Raw genomic sequence first — 15583 nt, forward strand, 5'->3', positions numbered from 1 at the left:
AGGAAAGAAATTTTTTTTTTTTTTTTTTTTTTTGAGACGGGGTTTTGTTCTTGTTGCCCTGGCTGGAGTTCAATGGCGCAATCTTGGCTCACTACAACCTCCGCTTCCTGGGTTCAAGCAATTCTCCTGCCTCAGCCTTCTGAGTAGCTGGGATTACAGGCGCACGCCACCATACCCGGCTAATTTTTGTATTTTAGTAGAGATAGAGTTTCACCATGTTGGTCAGGCTAGTCTTGAACTCCTGACCTTAGGTGATCCGCCGACCTCAGCCTCTCAAAGTGGTGGGATTACAGGCGTGAGCCACTGCACCCAGCCAAAAAGGAAGGAAATTCTAATACATGCTGCAACATGGGTGAACTTTGATGACATTATGCTAAGTGAAACACGCCTGTCACAAAAGGACAAGTATTATATGATACCACTTACATCAGTCACCTTCAGTAGTTAAATTCAGAGACGAAGTAGAATCGTGGTTGCTGGGGAAAGGGGAGAATTGGAAGTTATTGTTTAGTGGATATAGTATATCAATTTGGGAAAATAAAGTTTTGGAGTTTGGTTGCACAACAATGTGAATGTACTTGACTGTTGAACCGTACACTAAAAAATTGGTTAAGATGGTAAATTTTACGTATATTTTACCACAATTTTTTTAAAAAAAAGGAATGACATTACACTTTCTTCTGGGTGATGGAACAAGACCCTAAATCTTAAAAAAAAAAAAAAAGAAAATTCTGATAAATGCTACGAAATGGTTGAAACCATGAAAACATGCTGAAATAAGCCAGACACAAAAGGACAAATATTTATCAAAATACCTAGAATTGGCAGGTCCATAGAGAGAGAAGATTAAAGGTTATCAGGAGCTGGGAAAAAGAGGCCAGGGGGAGTTACTGGTACAGAGTACTGTGGTCTGAATGTTTATGTCCCCCTAAAATTCATATGTTGAAACCTAGTCCTTAACGTGGTGGTATTAAGAGGTGGAGCCTTTGGGAGGTGATGAGGTCTGAGGGAGGTAGTGACAAATTTTGGAAATAGTAGTGAAAATTGCACAACATTGCGAATGTAGTTACTGCCACTGAATTGTACATTTAATGGCTGAAATGGCACACTTTATGTTACATATATTTAATCACAATAAAAAAATGATTTAAAAAACAGCAGCCAAAAAAAGATCAGTATAAAAGGACTACAATTAAAGAGTAATAATTGGAGCTGGGCACAGTGGCTCACACGTGTAATCCTGACACTTTGGGAGGCCAAGGTGGGAGGACTGCCTGAGCCAAGGAGTCTGCGACCAGCCTGGGCAACATGGTGAGATTCTGTCTCTAAAAAAAACACAAAATTTAGCCAGGTGTGGTAGCATGTGCTTGTAGTCCCAGCTACTCAGGAGGCTGAGGTGGGAGGATCACCTAAGCCTGAGCAATCCAGGCTGCAGTGAGCCGAGATTGCACCACTGTACCCCAGGCTGGGGGACCAGAGTGAGACCCTGTCTCAAGGTGAGGTGGTTGGGGGAGAAGTATAATTGGAATGATTGTAACCCAAAGAAATGATAAATGTTTGAGGTGATGGGTACCCTATTATATACTCCAATGTGATTATTACACATTATATCAACATATCTCATGTACCCCAAAAAGATACACATCTATGTACCCATAAAAAAAATTTTTTTAAAAAGACTACAATTAAACTGATGACAGACTTCTCAGCGGCAATGGAAGCCAGAGGCAGTTGTGAAAAAATATTTCTATAGCATTGATAGAAAGTAGCTGTCAGTGTAGATTAGCATACAAAGCAAAACTACTTTCAAGAAGTAGGAAAACAAGGCCGGGCGCGGTGGCTCACGCCTGTAATCCCAGCACTTTGGGAGGCCGAGGCGGGCGGATCACAAGGTCAGGAGATCGAGACCACGGTGAAACCCCGTCTCTATTAAAATACAAAAAATTAGCCGGGCGCGGTGGCGGGCGCCTGTAGTCCCAGCTACTCGGGAGGCTGAGGCAGGAGAATGGCGTGAACCCGGGAGGCGGAGCTTGCAGTGAGCCGAGATTGCGCCACTGCACTCCAGCCTGGGGCACAGAGCGAGACTCTGTCTCAAAAAAAAAATAAAATAAAATAAAATAAAAAAAGAAGTAGGAAAACATAAAAACAGAGAAACAAAAACAGATAATTCACCATCAACAAACAGACCCTCTCTCTCTTTTTCTGTATATATATAATATATAATAATATATATACACTATATATATACACACACACAGACATAATTTTTTTCTTTTCTCTGAGACGGAGTCTTGCTCCGTCTGGAGTGCAGTGGTATGATCTCAGTTCACTGCAAGCTCCTCCTCCTGGGTTCACGCCGTTCTCCTGCCCCAGCCTCCCAAGTAGCTGGGACTACAGGCGTCCGCCACAATGCCCAGCTAATTTTTTGTATTTTTAGTAGAGACGGGGTTTCAGCATGTTAGCCAGGATGGTCTCGATCTCCTGACTTCGCGATCTGCCCGCCTTGGCCTCCCAAAGTGCTGGGATTACCGTAATTTTTTTTTAACCAAGAAGAATCACTGAACCATCACCAAACTTCTAAATGAGTTTTACACTGGGAGGTTAGCAATATATATAATATATGTATAATATATGTAATATAATATACATAATATGACACACACACACAGAGGCATATAATTTTTTTTTAACCAAGAAGAAGCACCGAACCATCAACAGACTTAATAAGTGAGTTTTACTCTGGGAAGTTAGCAATAAGGATAGTGAGTCACGCTAGCAATAAAATACATGAAATATCTGGCCAGGCACGGTGGCTCATGCCTATAATCCCAGCACTTTGGGAGGCTGAGGGAAGCAGATCACTTGAGGCCAGGAGTTCGAGACCAGCCTGGCCAACATGGCAAAACCTGTCTCTACCAAAAAATACAAAAATTAGCTGGGCATGATGGCACATGCCTTATAATCCCAGCTACTGGGGAGGCTGAGGCAGGAAAATTGCTTGAGCCTGGGAGGTGAAGGTTGCAATGAGTTGAGATTGTGCAACTGCCTCCAGCCCGGGCAACAGAGCGATACTGTCTATATATATATGTAAACAGTTTTTAAGAACAGTTAAAGCTGTTCTTAGATGTTTAAGAACAGCCTTAATAGAAAATATGAGAAACCCTTATGAATAAAGTTTGGAAATGTTAAATATACATTTATAAATACTAATGGAGTATTGTGTAGTCATTAAAAGTAATGTTTAGGGCTGGGCACCATGGCTTACGCCTGTAATCCCAACACTTTGGGAGGCTGAGGCGGGTGGATTATTTGAGGTCAGGAGTTCAAGACCAGCCTGGCCAACATGGTGAAACCATGACCTGTCTGTACCAAAAATATAAAAATTAGCCAGGTGGTAGTGGCGCACATCTGTAATCCTAGCTACTTGGGAGGCTGAGGCAGAAGAATCGCTTGAGCCTGGGAGGTGGAGGTTGCAGTGAGCCGAGATCATGCCACTGCACTCCAGTCTGGGTGACAGAGTGAGACCCTATCTCCAAAAAATAAGAAAGAAAGGAATGTTTATAAAGAGTTGATTGGAAGATGGGGAAATGTTTGTTAAGTGAAAATAATAGAATAGAATTTTTTGAGTGTGAAGAGAGTTAGGGCATACTTTGTTTTATTGTGCATTGCAGGTAATGTGGTTGTTTTTAGAAATTGAAGGTATGTAGCAACCCTGTGCCTATTGGTGCTGTTTTTCCAACAACATATGCTCATTTATGTCTCTGTGTCACATTTTGGTAATATTTGCAACATTTCACATTTTTATGGTATCTGTTACGGTGATCTGTGATCAGTGATGTTACTATTATAATTGTTTTTATGTATTCCTAACTTCGTCCATGTAAGACAGTGAACTTAATTGGTAAGTGTTGTGTGTTTTCTGATTGCACTAACCCACCATTCCCCATCTCTTTCTGTCTCCTGGGACCTCCTTATTCCCTGAGACACCACAATATTGAAATTAGAACAATTATTAGCCCTACAGTGGCCTCTCAGTGTTCAAGTGAAAGGAAGAGTCACACATCTTTCACTTTAAATAAAAAGCTAGAAAAGATTAAGCTAAGTGAGTAAGGCATGTTGAAAGCCAAGACAGGCTGAAAGCTAGGCCTCTTGCACCAGTTAGCCAGGTTGTGAATGCAAAGTTCTTGTAGGAAATTAAAAATGCTACTGTAGTGAACATATGAATGATAAGAAAGCAAAAGAGCTTTATTGCTGATATGGAGAAGGTTAGTGGCCTGGATAGAAGATCAAGCCAGATAGAACATAAAGCCAAAGCCTAATACAGAGCAAGGCCCTAACTCTTTTCAATTCTATGAAGGTTGAGAGAATGAGATTTAAGAAAAGAAGTCATCTCTATAACACAAAAGTGTAAGATGAAGCAGCAAGTGCTGATGTAGAAGCAGCAGCAAGTTGTCCAGAACTTCAGCTCGGATCACTCATGAAGGTGACTCCATTAAACAGCAGATTTTCGAGGTAGATGAAACAGCCTTCTGTTGGAAGATGCCATGTAGGACTTTCATAGCTAGAAAGAAGTCAGTCCTTGCTTCAAAGCACAGGCTGACTCTCTTGTTAGGAGCTAATTCAGCTGGCTGGAAACTTTAAGTTGAAGCCAGTGTTCATGTACAATTCTGCAAATCCTAGGGCTGTTAAAAATTATGCTAAATCTACTCTGTCTGTGCTCTGTAGATGGAACAACAAAGCCTGGATGACAGCACATCTGTTTACAACATGGTTTGCTGAATATTTTAAGCCCAATGTTGAGACCTGCTCTTGTTCAGGGAAAAAAAAAACACACACACACACAGATTCTTTACAAAATATTATTATTCATTGACAATGCACCTGGTCACCCAAGAGCTCTGATGTATGAGGAGATTAATGTTATTTTCTTGCTTGCTAACACAACATTTATTCTGCCCATGGATAAATGAGTGATTTGACCTTTCAATTCTTGTTATTTAAGAAATACGGGGCTGGGCATGGTGGCTCATGCCTGTAATCCCAGCACTTTGGGAGGCCAGGACTAGTGGATCACTTAGGTCAAGAGTTCGAGGCCAGCCTGGCCAACATGGTGAAATCCCGTCTCTACTAAAAATATAAAATCAGGCATGGTAGCACACACCTGTAATCCCAGCCACTCAGGAAGCTGAGGCAGGACAATTGCTTGAACCCAGGAGGCAGAGGTTGCAGTGAGCCGAGATGACACCATTGCACTCTAGCGTGGGCAACAAGAGCAAAACTCTGTCTCAAATAAAAAGAAAAAATACAGGCTGGGCATGGTGGCACACATCTGTAATCCCAGCACTTTGGGAGTCCGAGATGGGAAGATCTCTAGAGCTCAGGAGTTCGAGATCAGCTTGGGCAACATTGCAAGACCTAGTCTCTATTATTAAAAAAAGAAAGAAATTATAAGGCTATAATGTCTTATAATGTTGCCACTAATAGTGATTCCTTTTGTGGATCTGGGCAAAGGGAATTGAAAACCTTCTGGAAAGGATTCACCATTCTAGATGGCATGAAGAACATTTGTGATTCATGGGGAGAGATCAAAATACCAGTATTAAGCCTAGGCATGGTGGTTTACGCCTGTAATCCCAACACTTTGGAGGCCGAGGTGGGCAGATCATGAGGTCAAGAGATCGAGACCATCCTGGCCAGCATGGTGAAACCTCGTCTCTACTAAAAATACAAATATTAGCCAGGTGTGGTGGTGCACGCCTGCAGTTCCAGCTACTCAGGAGGCTGAGGCAGGAGAATCCCTTGAACCCGGGGGCAGAGGTTGCAGTGAGCCGAAATCGCACCACTGCCCTCCAGCCTGGCCACAGAGCGACACTCGCTCTGTCTCCAAAAAATATATATATATGTATACTATATATACATTTATAATGTACCTACATTATATATACATTTTATATATATAAAATATATAAATAATATATATTTATAAAAACGTAAAACAGGAGTTTGGAAGAAGTTGATTCCATCACTCATGGATGTCTTTGAGGGGGTTCAAAACTTCAGTGGAGGAAGTAACTAAAGGTGTGGTGGAAATAGCAAGAGAACTAGAATTGGAAATAGAACCCAAAGATGGGACTGAATTGCTATAATCTCATGAATAAAGCTTGAACAAATGAAGAGTTGCTTCTTATGGATGAGCAAAGAAAGTGGTTTTGCTGGGCACAGTAGCTCACGCCTGTAATCCTAGCACTTTGGGAGGCAGAGGCAGGTGGATTGCCTGAGCTCAGGAATTCAAGACCAGCCTGGGCAACATGGTGAAACCTCGTCGCTACTAAATATACAAAAAATTAGCTGGGTATGGTGGTGGGTGCCTGTAGTCCCAGCTGCTCGGGAGGCTGAGGCAGGAGAATTGCTTGAACCCAGGAGGCAGAGGTTGCAGTGAGCTGAATTCGTGCCACTACACTCTAGCCTGGGCAGCAGAGTGAGACTCTGTCTCAAAGAAAAAAAAAAAAGAGTTTCTTGAGATGGAATCTACTGATGAACATGCTGTGGACATTGTTCAAATGACAACAAAGGATTTTAGAATATTGCATTAATGGAGCAGCAGCAGAATTTGAGAGGATTGACTCCAGTTTTGAAAGAAACATGGGCAAAATGCTATCAAGCTACATTGCATGCTACAAAAAAAATCTTTGTGAGAGGAAGAGTCAATTTATGTAGCAAACCTCATTATCTTAAGAAATTGCCAGAGCCACCTCAGCCTTCATCAGTCACTACCATGATCAGTCAGCAGCCATCAACATCAAGGCAAGACCCTCCACCAGCAAAAAGAATATGATTTGCTGGAGATTCAGATGATTGTTAAGGTTTTTTGAGCTACAAAGTATTTTTTTAACTAACATGTATATTATTTTTAACACATAATGCTATTACACACTTAATTGACTATAGTATAGTGTAAATGTAACTTTTTAAAAATTTGTTTGTTTTTTAGAGACAGAGTCTTACTCTGTCACCCAAGCTGGAGTGCAGTGGCTTGATCAGGGCTCACTGCAGACTCGAACCGCTGGTCTCAAGCAATCCTCCCACCTCAGCCCTCCAAGTGGCCAGTACTACAGGTGTGCCCCACTACGTCTGGCTAGTTTTTGTATTTTTTTCCCGAGACAGGGTTTCGCCATGTTGCCCAGACTGGTCTCAAACTCCTGGGCTCAAGTAATCTGCCAGCTTCAGCCTTCCAATGTGCTGGAACTGCAGGCATGAGCCACTGTGCCCAGCCTAAACCTTACAATTTTCTAGAGGTTTATTAACCAGAAAGAACAGACCCTATTGTCATTTCTTATATTTTTTTATGCTGAGATTCTTTCTCTCATTATAAAAAAAAAAAAAACCAGAAAAGTCGAGCCGCGCATCGTGGCTCACATCTGTAACCCCAGCACTTTGGGAGGCTGAGGCGGGCAGATCATGAGGTCAGGAGTTCGAGACCAGCCTAGCCAATACAGTGAAACCCCGTCTCAACTAAAAAAAAAAAAAATACAAAAATTAGCCGGGCATGGTGTCACAGGCCTGTAGTCCCAGCTACTTGGGAAGCTGAGGCGGAAGAATCACTTGAACTCGGGAGGCGGAGGTTGCAGTGAGCGGAGATTGCACCACTGCACTCCGGTCTGGGAGTGACTCATCTCAAGAAAAAAAAAAAAAGTCATGTGTTGCTTAACATCAATATATTCTGAGGCCCGGTGCGGTGGCTCACGCCTATAATCCCAGCACTTCGGGAGGCCAAGGTGGGCAGATCACTTGAGGTCGGGAGTTCAAGACCAGCCTGGCCAACATGGTGAAACCCTGTCCCTACGGAAAAAAAAAAAAAAATTAGCTGGGCATGGTGGCAGGCACCTGTAATCCCAGCTACCTGGGAGGCGGAGGCAGGACAATTGCTTGAACCCAGGAGGCAGAAGTTGCAGTGAGCTGAGATCGCACCATTGCACTCCAGCTTCAGTGACAAAGCAAGACTCAATCTCCAAAACAAAAAAAGAATATGTTCTGAGAAATGCGTCATTAGGGAATTTTATCCTGTGAACATCATGGAGTGTACTTACATAAACGTAGATGATATAGCCTACTAAAAACCAAAGCTATATTGTGTAGCCTATTGCTCTTCGGCTGTAAACCTGCACTGCATGTCACTGTATTGAATACTATAGGCAACTGTAACACAATGGTAAGTACTTACATATCTAAACTTTTTTTTTTTTTTTTTAAACGGAGTCTCGCTCTCTCTCCAGGCTGGAGTGCAGTGGCGCAGTCTCAGCTCACTGCAGCCTTCGACTCCCTGGTTCAAGCAATTCTCCTGCCTCAGCATCCCGAGTAGCTGGGATTACAGGCATGCACCACCATGCCCAGCTAATTTTTGTATTTTTAGTAGAGACGGCGTTTCACCATGTTGGCCAGGATGGTCTCGATCTCCTGACCTCTTGATCCGCCGGACTCGGCCTCCCAAAGTGCTGGGATTAACAGGCGTGAGCCACCGTGCCTGGTCATATCTAAACATTATAGAGCACAGAAAATTGTGAAAAGTATAAAGAAAAATTCACTCACTTTCACCAAATGGAGATTTACAAAATAACAATTTCCTTTTTTTTTTTTTTTTTAAGATAACAATTTCAGTATTACTATCTTACAGTCTTTTTCTTCTATAAATGTTAGCATTGTATTTGAAACCAGTTACACGCATAGTCAGGCATACCTTGGAGATATTGAAGTTTCACTTCCAATCCACCACAATAAAGCAAATATTGCAGTAAAGCATGTTACATGCAGGTGGATCACTTGAGCCCAGGAGGTTGAGGCTGCTGTGAGCCAAGGTCACGCCACCATAGTTCAGCCTGGACAACTGAGTGAGACCCTGTCTCAAAAAAAAAAAAGAAAATTAGAAGGTTTAATACAATTTTCTCTGTTTCTTACATAAGCCATTCTTAGGCAAGAAAAAAAATTCTTTGTGAATACATGATGTTATGGATTCATAGACTCTCATCCTTGAAAGAGGCCTTAAATTTGACATAGCATTTTTTTTTTTTTTTTTTTTTTTTTTGAATCATATACTTCAATCTCCACATGGTTTGGTGGATTCACTTAAGGAGAGGTTAAATTCCTGTTTTGTCTTTTGACAGATCTATTAAATTATTAGAATGGTTTCTGTTCTTTGGCAGATCTGTTAGAATAAAATTTCTTTTCCCTATGGCTTCATACTTTTGTCCTTGTTTTGCTTCCTGAGATCACACCAGTTTGATTCCTCTTCCTGACAACGGTTATGCCCTTTCTGCATTGTTTTTTTATATTTCTTCTACATTTCACAAAACATAATTAAAATCTTAAATTATTAATTTTATTGGTAATTATTTCTCATTCACTTCTACTTTAACTTTTTTTTTTTTTTTTTTTTTTTGAGACAGGGTCTTGCTTTGTGGCCCAGGCTGGGTTGCAGTGTTATGATCACCGGTCACTACAGCCTGGATCTCCTAGGCTCAAGCGATTCTCTTGCCTCAGGCTCCCATGTAGGAGATACTACAAATGTGTGCCACCACATGTGGCTAATTTTTTCATTTTTAGTAGAGATGAGGTCTCTCTCTGTATACCAGGCTGGTCTTAAACTTCCAAGCTCAAGTGGTTTTCCCAGCTCGGCCTTTCAAAGTTGGCCAGACTGGTCTCGAACTCCTGACCTTAGGCAGTCCATCCACCTCGGCCTCCCAAAGTGCTGGGGTGGCAGGCGTGAGCCACTGTGCCCGGCCAACATTTTTTAAAGTTAGATAGCCAACTTGAACCAGAAGCTCATCTGTGATCCAGCCAGAATAAACCAATACCCTTTACGTCCCTCATTCTTATTGTGTATTCTCATAGTATTATGTAATAGTCTTTTAGAAAACATGTTACAGTATGTGATTGATTCAAGATTTTTTTTCTAAACCTTTAAAAAATGAAAAACTATAGCATTGCTAAACCTTGTCTTCTTATTCAGTACTACTATAATTGTGTTTTAGACCAGGTTTTTCAATCTCTTTTAGAATTCCCGTTGTGTCCACACATTCCCAGCCCTCTCAAGTTCATATCCATCAAAAAGCTCTCAGTATGTCATCTGTAGTTTCATCTATGTCATTTATAAAAGTGTTGAATTGGTAATTTAAGATTCTTAAAATCCTTAAAGTTTAAGATTTCTTTAGTCCTGGATATTATAGAAAAAAAGTTTTGAAATAAACATCAGAAGAAATTTGGAAAATAATTTTATTGATAACTTTATTTTCAGATTTCTAGTTTGGAATAGAAGTCAAGGTTTTTATAGTCTGTATTACTTTTTCTTTGTTTTCAGGGATCCATCTGTCTCTAAGTCTGTAGAACGAATCTTTAAAATCTGGGAAGATAGAAATGTATACCCAGAAGACATGATTGTGGCATTGAGAGAAGCTTTGAGTAAGTGTCTTTTTTCTCTCCTAAAAGAAAATTTTGAGTCAGTCTTTACAATTACATAATTTTATAGATGTGGTCATGTTGTATAATAGTGAAAAATTAAGTTTTGAATCTAGCCCTATTTTTTTAAAATTAAATACTTTTGAGAAACCTAGATCTGTTTGAATTAAAATGTAAATAGAATTGGTTTTAGGGATGGGGTTGGATTTTGTTTTTTAGTGATAACAAAAGTCAAGCATATTAAGTGGTGATAGCCATCTGGTTATTTTCCTGCATTTGCATTGAGTGTTTCAAATGGTTCATTGTTTGTGTTAATAAATACTGCCCTGTGCCCTTACTGTTGGAGAATTTTTCACAGGGTGTCAATTCTTACTAAGCTGTTTGGTAGTAAGCATATATTGGCAGTCTTTAGACTGTCTTTTGATTTAGATTTACAGTAAGTTGTGTACTGTTTTGTTAAAAAGAATTTAATTCTTATGTATATGCTTGTAATTAAGTTATTGAGTAGAAGTTGGTGATAATCTGCTACCATGACCGTCATTTGACTAGAAATTTGCTTTAAAAATGGCATCTTCTAAGAAGCTGTTAAATTCTTCATTTTAATTTGTTAATTGGTATTTTTAAGCCTCCTTCCCTATTCTTTTCAGAATTGGTAATTTCACTGATGATGATAATCGTGTTTATTTGACAGCTTCTTAGATCGGGTAGGAATTTCTATTTTTTCATAAAAATTAAAGAAAAGGAAAGAAAGAAACAACACACAGTCTCGGATTGCCTTTTTTCATGCTGCAACTTTGGCACTGAAGTGGACAGACAGAACAGCTTCCCATAATGCCAGATTGCAAAAACTGAAATGTTTTCCAGGTACCACTTTCAAAACTCAGAAGCAGCTGAAAGAAAATCTGAACAAACAACCGAATAAGCAGTGGAAGAAATCACAAAGTAAGGAACAAAATCTCAACTAATATAAAATTACCTCCTCTTTTTGGAGCAGAAGAAAATGTAGACCATTTGACATCGTACCTGGCATAAACCATGGGCAAGCCTGTTTTCCAGGCCTGGGAGGCTCCCAGTGACCTATGATAAACAAGCCATCATGGAGTTACTTCTTTAAAAAAAAAAGCAAACAAAAACTACACTTTAAAACAAAGGAAATGCAGAAAAGGGTTTAATTGAGTGAAGATTCAAGAGTAGTTGGGGGATTGAAAGAAGAAGAAAATACTTGATAGTGTCCAGGCTAATTTTCAGGTTCAAGGATATATGACGTTAGAGGCAGCTGGCATTAAACAACAGATCTGAAGAGGAGACTAGGCATTAAGAAGCATTTCTGTGGGAACCATGAAATCTCCAGATTTGGGGGATATACTCTACCAAATTAGACGTGGGCCTCAGATCCTGGCCAGAAGCTCATTCTGTAATGGGAGCTCCTGTTATATTTATCGTATTTACCCAGCATGAGATCAAGGGAATGGAATACTGCATGTGATAGGCTGCTGTGGGCAAACTGAGGAATATTGAGAGAGACTTGAAGGTATGGAGGGAACAAAGTAAAAGAGAGTGAGAATTGGGAGGTAAAACAAGACACTTGGGATGGTTTTGCTCCAGCGAGCATATGGTATCCATCATGATTAAGGGAGTCCTCAGACATCCTTTTGGTCGTAAGTTGCATGCTTAGGAACAACAAGAGTCGTCATTTCAGCCAAAGTTCAACCACAGTGTTAATATACCTAGAAGTTTCCTTGCCTATTTTTGCTATGAATTGAGTCAGCAGAAAAAGAAATTCAAAGGATAAATATATAGGAATAGAGTTATTTGTCACTAATTTTCTTCAGCCAGTGCTCAGGATTAATTGGATGTCCTGTTCCTGAACACTCTTAATTTGAGGTATTTAGATCCTCTTACACCCACACTAGGAAAAAAAAGTACTTGATGTATCTCGGTGTCTCCAAATCAATAATTCTAGGACTTTATGACTTCAAGGGTCTGTTGGAGGTAAGTAGATTAGGTCTGTCTAAATAGCATATTTTTACATTGACCACGTTTAGGAGTATTCACATTTCCTAGTCCATTATTTATTTTAGGAATTATGACTTAAATGTGCATGTTGCCATATGTTCAGAGTATATCCTTAACTATAGAGCTAAAATTTTTCCTATTAGTCAACTTTTTGTGTCTGTATTCTTAATGACCTTTTGTTTAATTCCAACAGCATCTACAAATCCAAAAGCTGCTCTCAAGTCTAAGATAGTTGCGGAATTTCGAGTAAGTTACAGAATTTGTTTAATACAGCAAAGTATTATTCACCCCTTTTGTATTATAGTTTCCTGTATAGTCCAATAAGATTTATTTGTATTCAGTTACACCTGTCATGTTTTAAACATGCGGGAACTGTTCTAAAGGAACCCAGATTGGGATTAGATTGCTTGGCGTTTTATCTGTTCCCCTAATGGTAGAAATAACCTTCTTCCAGTATATCTATTATCAGCTGAGTTCTGTATTCAATTTATGCCAGCAAGAGAGTTTATTTTCCTGTGAAACTCTTTCTAAATTAGAATTTGCTTACAGAAGGCTATGTTTATGTAATTAAAATTTAAAGAGGCTTTGTAAGTGGACCTTTGTCTGTTTTAGTCTTAACTCTGTATCCATAAATTAGCTTTGTATAATTAAGGAAAAGGATCTTTTAAAGTCTATAACTAAACATGATTTTGACATGAGAATTGATCATTAATATCTGTGACTGTGAGAAAAAGTGAAAAGTTTTTTCCTCCCAGGGTTTTGTTAAACTTTAGGGTTTTGTTTTGTTTTGTTTTATAAAACAGGGAGAGATAGAATGAGAATAATTGAATGATCTTGTAAATGAAATATGACTCTGGTCTGTGTTTAGTCTCAGGCCCTAATTGAAGAGCTGTTGCTATACAAGCGCTCAGAAGATCAGATAGAACTGAAGGAAAAGCAGTTGTCAACTATGAGGGTGGATGTGTGCAGCACAGAAACTCTCAAATGCTTGAAAGGTAATGCTTACATCCTTTTAGAATAAGTCAGATTTTCTTTCCATATCTGTCATTTTTCCGGTAATCATACTGGTTTACCTCATAAGGAGAGCCTTGGGTAGAAAATAGTTGTGGCACCTCTGGTTTCCCAGGTAGTTGTTTCATGCATATAAATTTCGTAAGTAAATTCTATCTTTCTCATTTCTAGTACTTTCTTGGTGTATTGGGTTATATATATAGACAGTTGTGTTTCACATGTGTGGTTACTTGGTATGGGTATGCTCTTCAATGAAGTTACTCTAATGCCTCATAAAATCTAGTTAGACCATCTCTTTTCCTTGCATTGTAAATTGTAAATCATACTAATAATTTATTATAATGTAAGCCTCATGAAGGCAGAAATTATATTGATTTGTTCATTGCTATACACTGGCACCTAGAGCTATACTTGGCACATAATAGATATTTGATGAATATTTTTGAGATAATAAGTAAATGACTACTAGCTATTAATTTTGGCACCAATTTTATTCCTGTACCATACTTTAAATTTAACAGACCAGGCACAGTGCCTATAATCTCAACTCTTTGGGAAGCCAGGGCAGGAGGATTGCTTGAGACCAGGAGTTTGAGACTAGCCTGGGCAACATAATGAGACCCTGCCTCTACAAAAAAATTTAAAAATTAATGTACTTGGTGGCACACACCTGTAGTCCTAGCTGCTCGGGAGGCTGAGGCAAGCAGATTGTTTGACCCCAGGAGGTCGAGGCTATAGTGAACTGTGATCATGCCACTGCACTCCGGCCTGGGTGACAGAAGAGACCGTCTCTAAAGAAAACATTTTTTTAAACAAATAATTAATTTAACATATATTATCTAATTCAATCATCATAACAGAAAACATGCTAAAAATCTCTATTTTATCACATGAGAAATCTGAGGTCTCGTAAGGAGATTAGTAGCTTGCCCAAGTTACACAGCTGGTAAGAGGCAAAGCCAAAATTTATACTCACATCCAAAGCCGTATTCTGCCAGTCACTGGGAAAGAAGTAGATGTACTGAATTATCACGAATCTTTTTCAGATAGGAAAGAATAACTTTTATTGTGTTCATACAGAGGTCACTTTATTTTTACTTTTCTGAACGTTATTTTTCTTGTTTAAGAGATAACATCTTACTGCCTTCTGTAATGCAAAAGTTATGGTATAAGTGAATAGAATTGAGCTTCATTCTGTTATTCCTAAGTAAGTAGCAGTGTAGAATCCAATTTGTGAAGAAAATAAGTAATCACCAAACTCTTTTAGTTGAACTTTCTTTTCTTTACCTTAGTTACAAGTGCCTTCACTCTGGCAGGTTCACATGAGTCTGTTTTGTAAAGAATTTTAATAATCTGTTTTGTGGTTTTGTAATTTGGAGAAGCTTCTTTAAGATAAAATTGTCAGGCCGGGTGCGGTGGCTCATGCCTGTAATCCCAGCAACTTTGGGAGGCCAAGGCAGGCAGATCACGAGGTCAGGAGATCGAGACCATTCTGGCTTACACAGTGAAACCCCGTGTCCACTAAAAATACAAAAAATTAGCCGGGCATGGTGGCGGGCGCCTGTAGTCCCAGCTACAGGCTGAGGCAGGAGAATGGCGTGAACCTGGGAGGCAGAGCTTGCAGTGAGCCGAGACCGCGCCACTGCACTCTAGCCTAGGTGACAGAGCAAGACTCCGTCTCAAAAAAAAAAAAGATAAAACTATGAAAGTAAGAGTATTGCACAGTAAGGCAGCAAGAGTATGTTCACAAAGAGAGGTTTTCTTCAAAAGTCAAAAGACTACATTTTTTTTTTTTTATCCTGAAACGAATACTTCCCATGTCATTTTAGATAAAACAGGTGGGAAGAAGTTCTCCAAAGAATTTGAAGAGGCAAGCTCCAAGCTGGAAGAATTTGTGAATGGATTAGATAAGCAGGTGAAAAATGGACCCTCATTAACAGAAGCACTGGAAAATGCTGGAATTTTCTATGAAGCACAATACAAAGAAGTAAAAGTGGTGGCCAATGTAAGTAATAATTAAAGCTGTCTTATGCTGAATGCTTGTTACTATGTTTCAGAGATTATTAACATGCATTATCTAACTGTTAGGATAAGCATTTTTTATCTC

General features: G+C 39.5%; 1 protein-coding gene across 4 annotated transcripts in view; it reads left to right on the forward strand.

Moving 5' to 3' along the window:
- Positions 1 to 15583, forward strand: part of RPRD2 (regulation of nuclear pre-mRNA domain containing 2) — a 118334-nt gene that overhangs the window by 72151 nt on the left and 30600 nt on the right. For 2 of the 4 annotated variants that reach the window (XM_003892578.4, XM_009180469.3), the window contains exons 3-7: positions 10352 to 10452; positions 11314 to 11391; positions 12659 to 12711; positions 13334 to 13460; positions 15306 to 15481. In XM_003892578.4, coding sequence (XP_003892627.1) covers positions 10352 to 10452; positions 11314 to 11391; positions 12659 to 12711; positions 13334 to 13460; positions 15306 to 15481 — 535 coding nt within the window. The remainder of the gene's footprint in view (positions 1 to 10351; positions 10453 to 11313; positions 11392 to 12658; positions 12712 to 13333; positions 13461 to 15305; positions 15482 to 15583) is intronic. The other 2 variants (XM_003892579.4, XM_009180472.2) reach the window with 1 other exon arrangement.

Source organism: Papio anubis, chromosome 1, assembly GCF_008728515.1.
Source record: "Papio anubis isolate 15944 chromosome 1, Panubis1.0, whole genome shotgun sequence".
Lineage (NCBI taxonomy): Eukaryota > Metazoa > Chordata > Mammalia > Primates > Cercopithecidae > Papio > Papio anubis.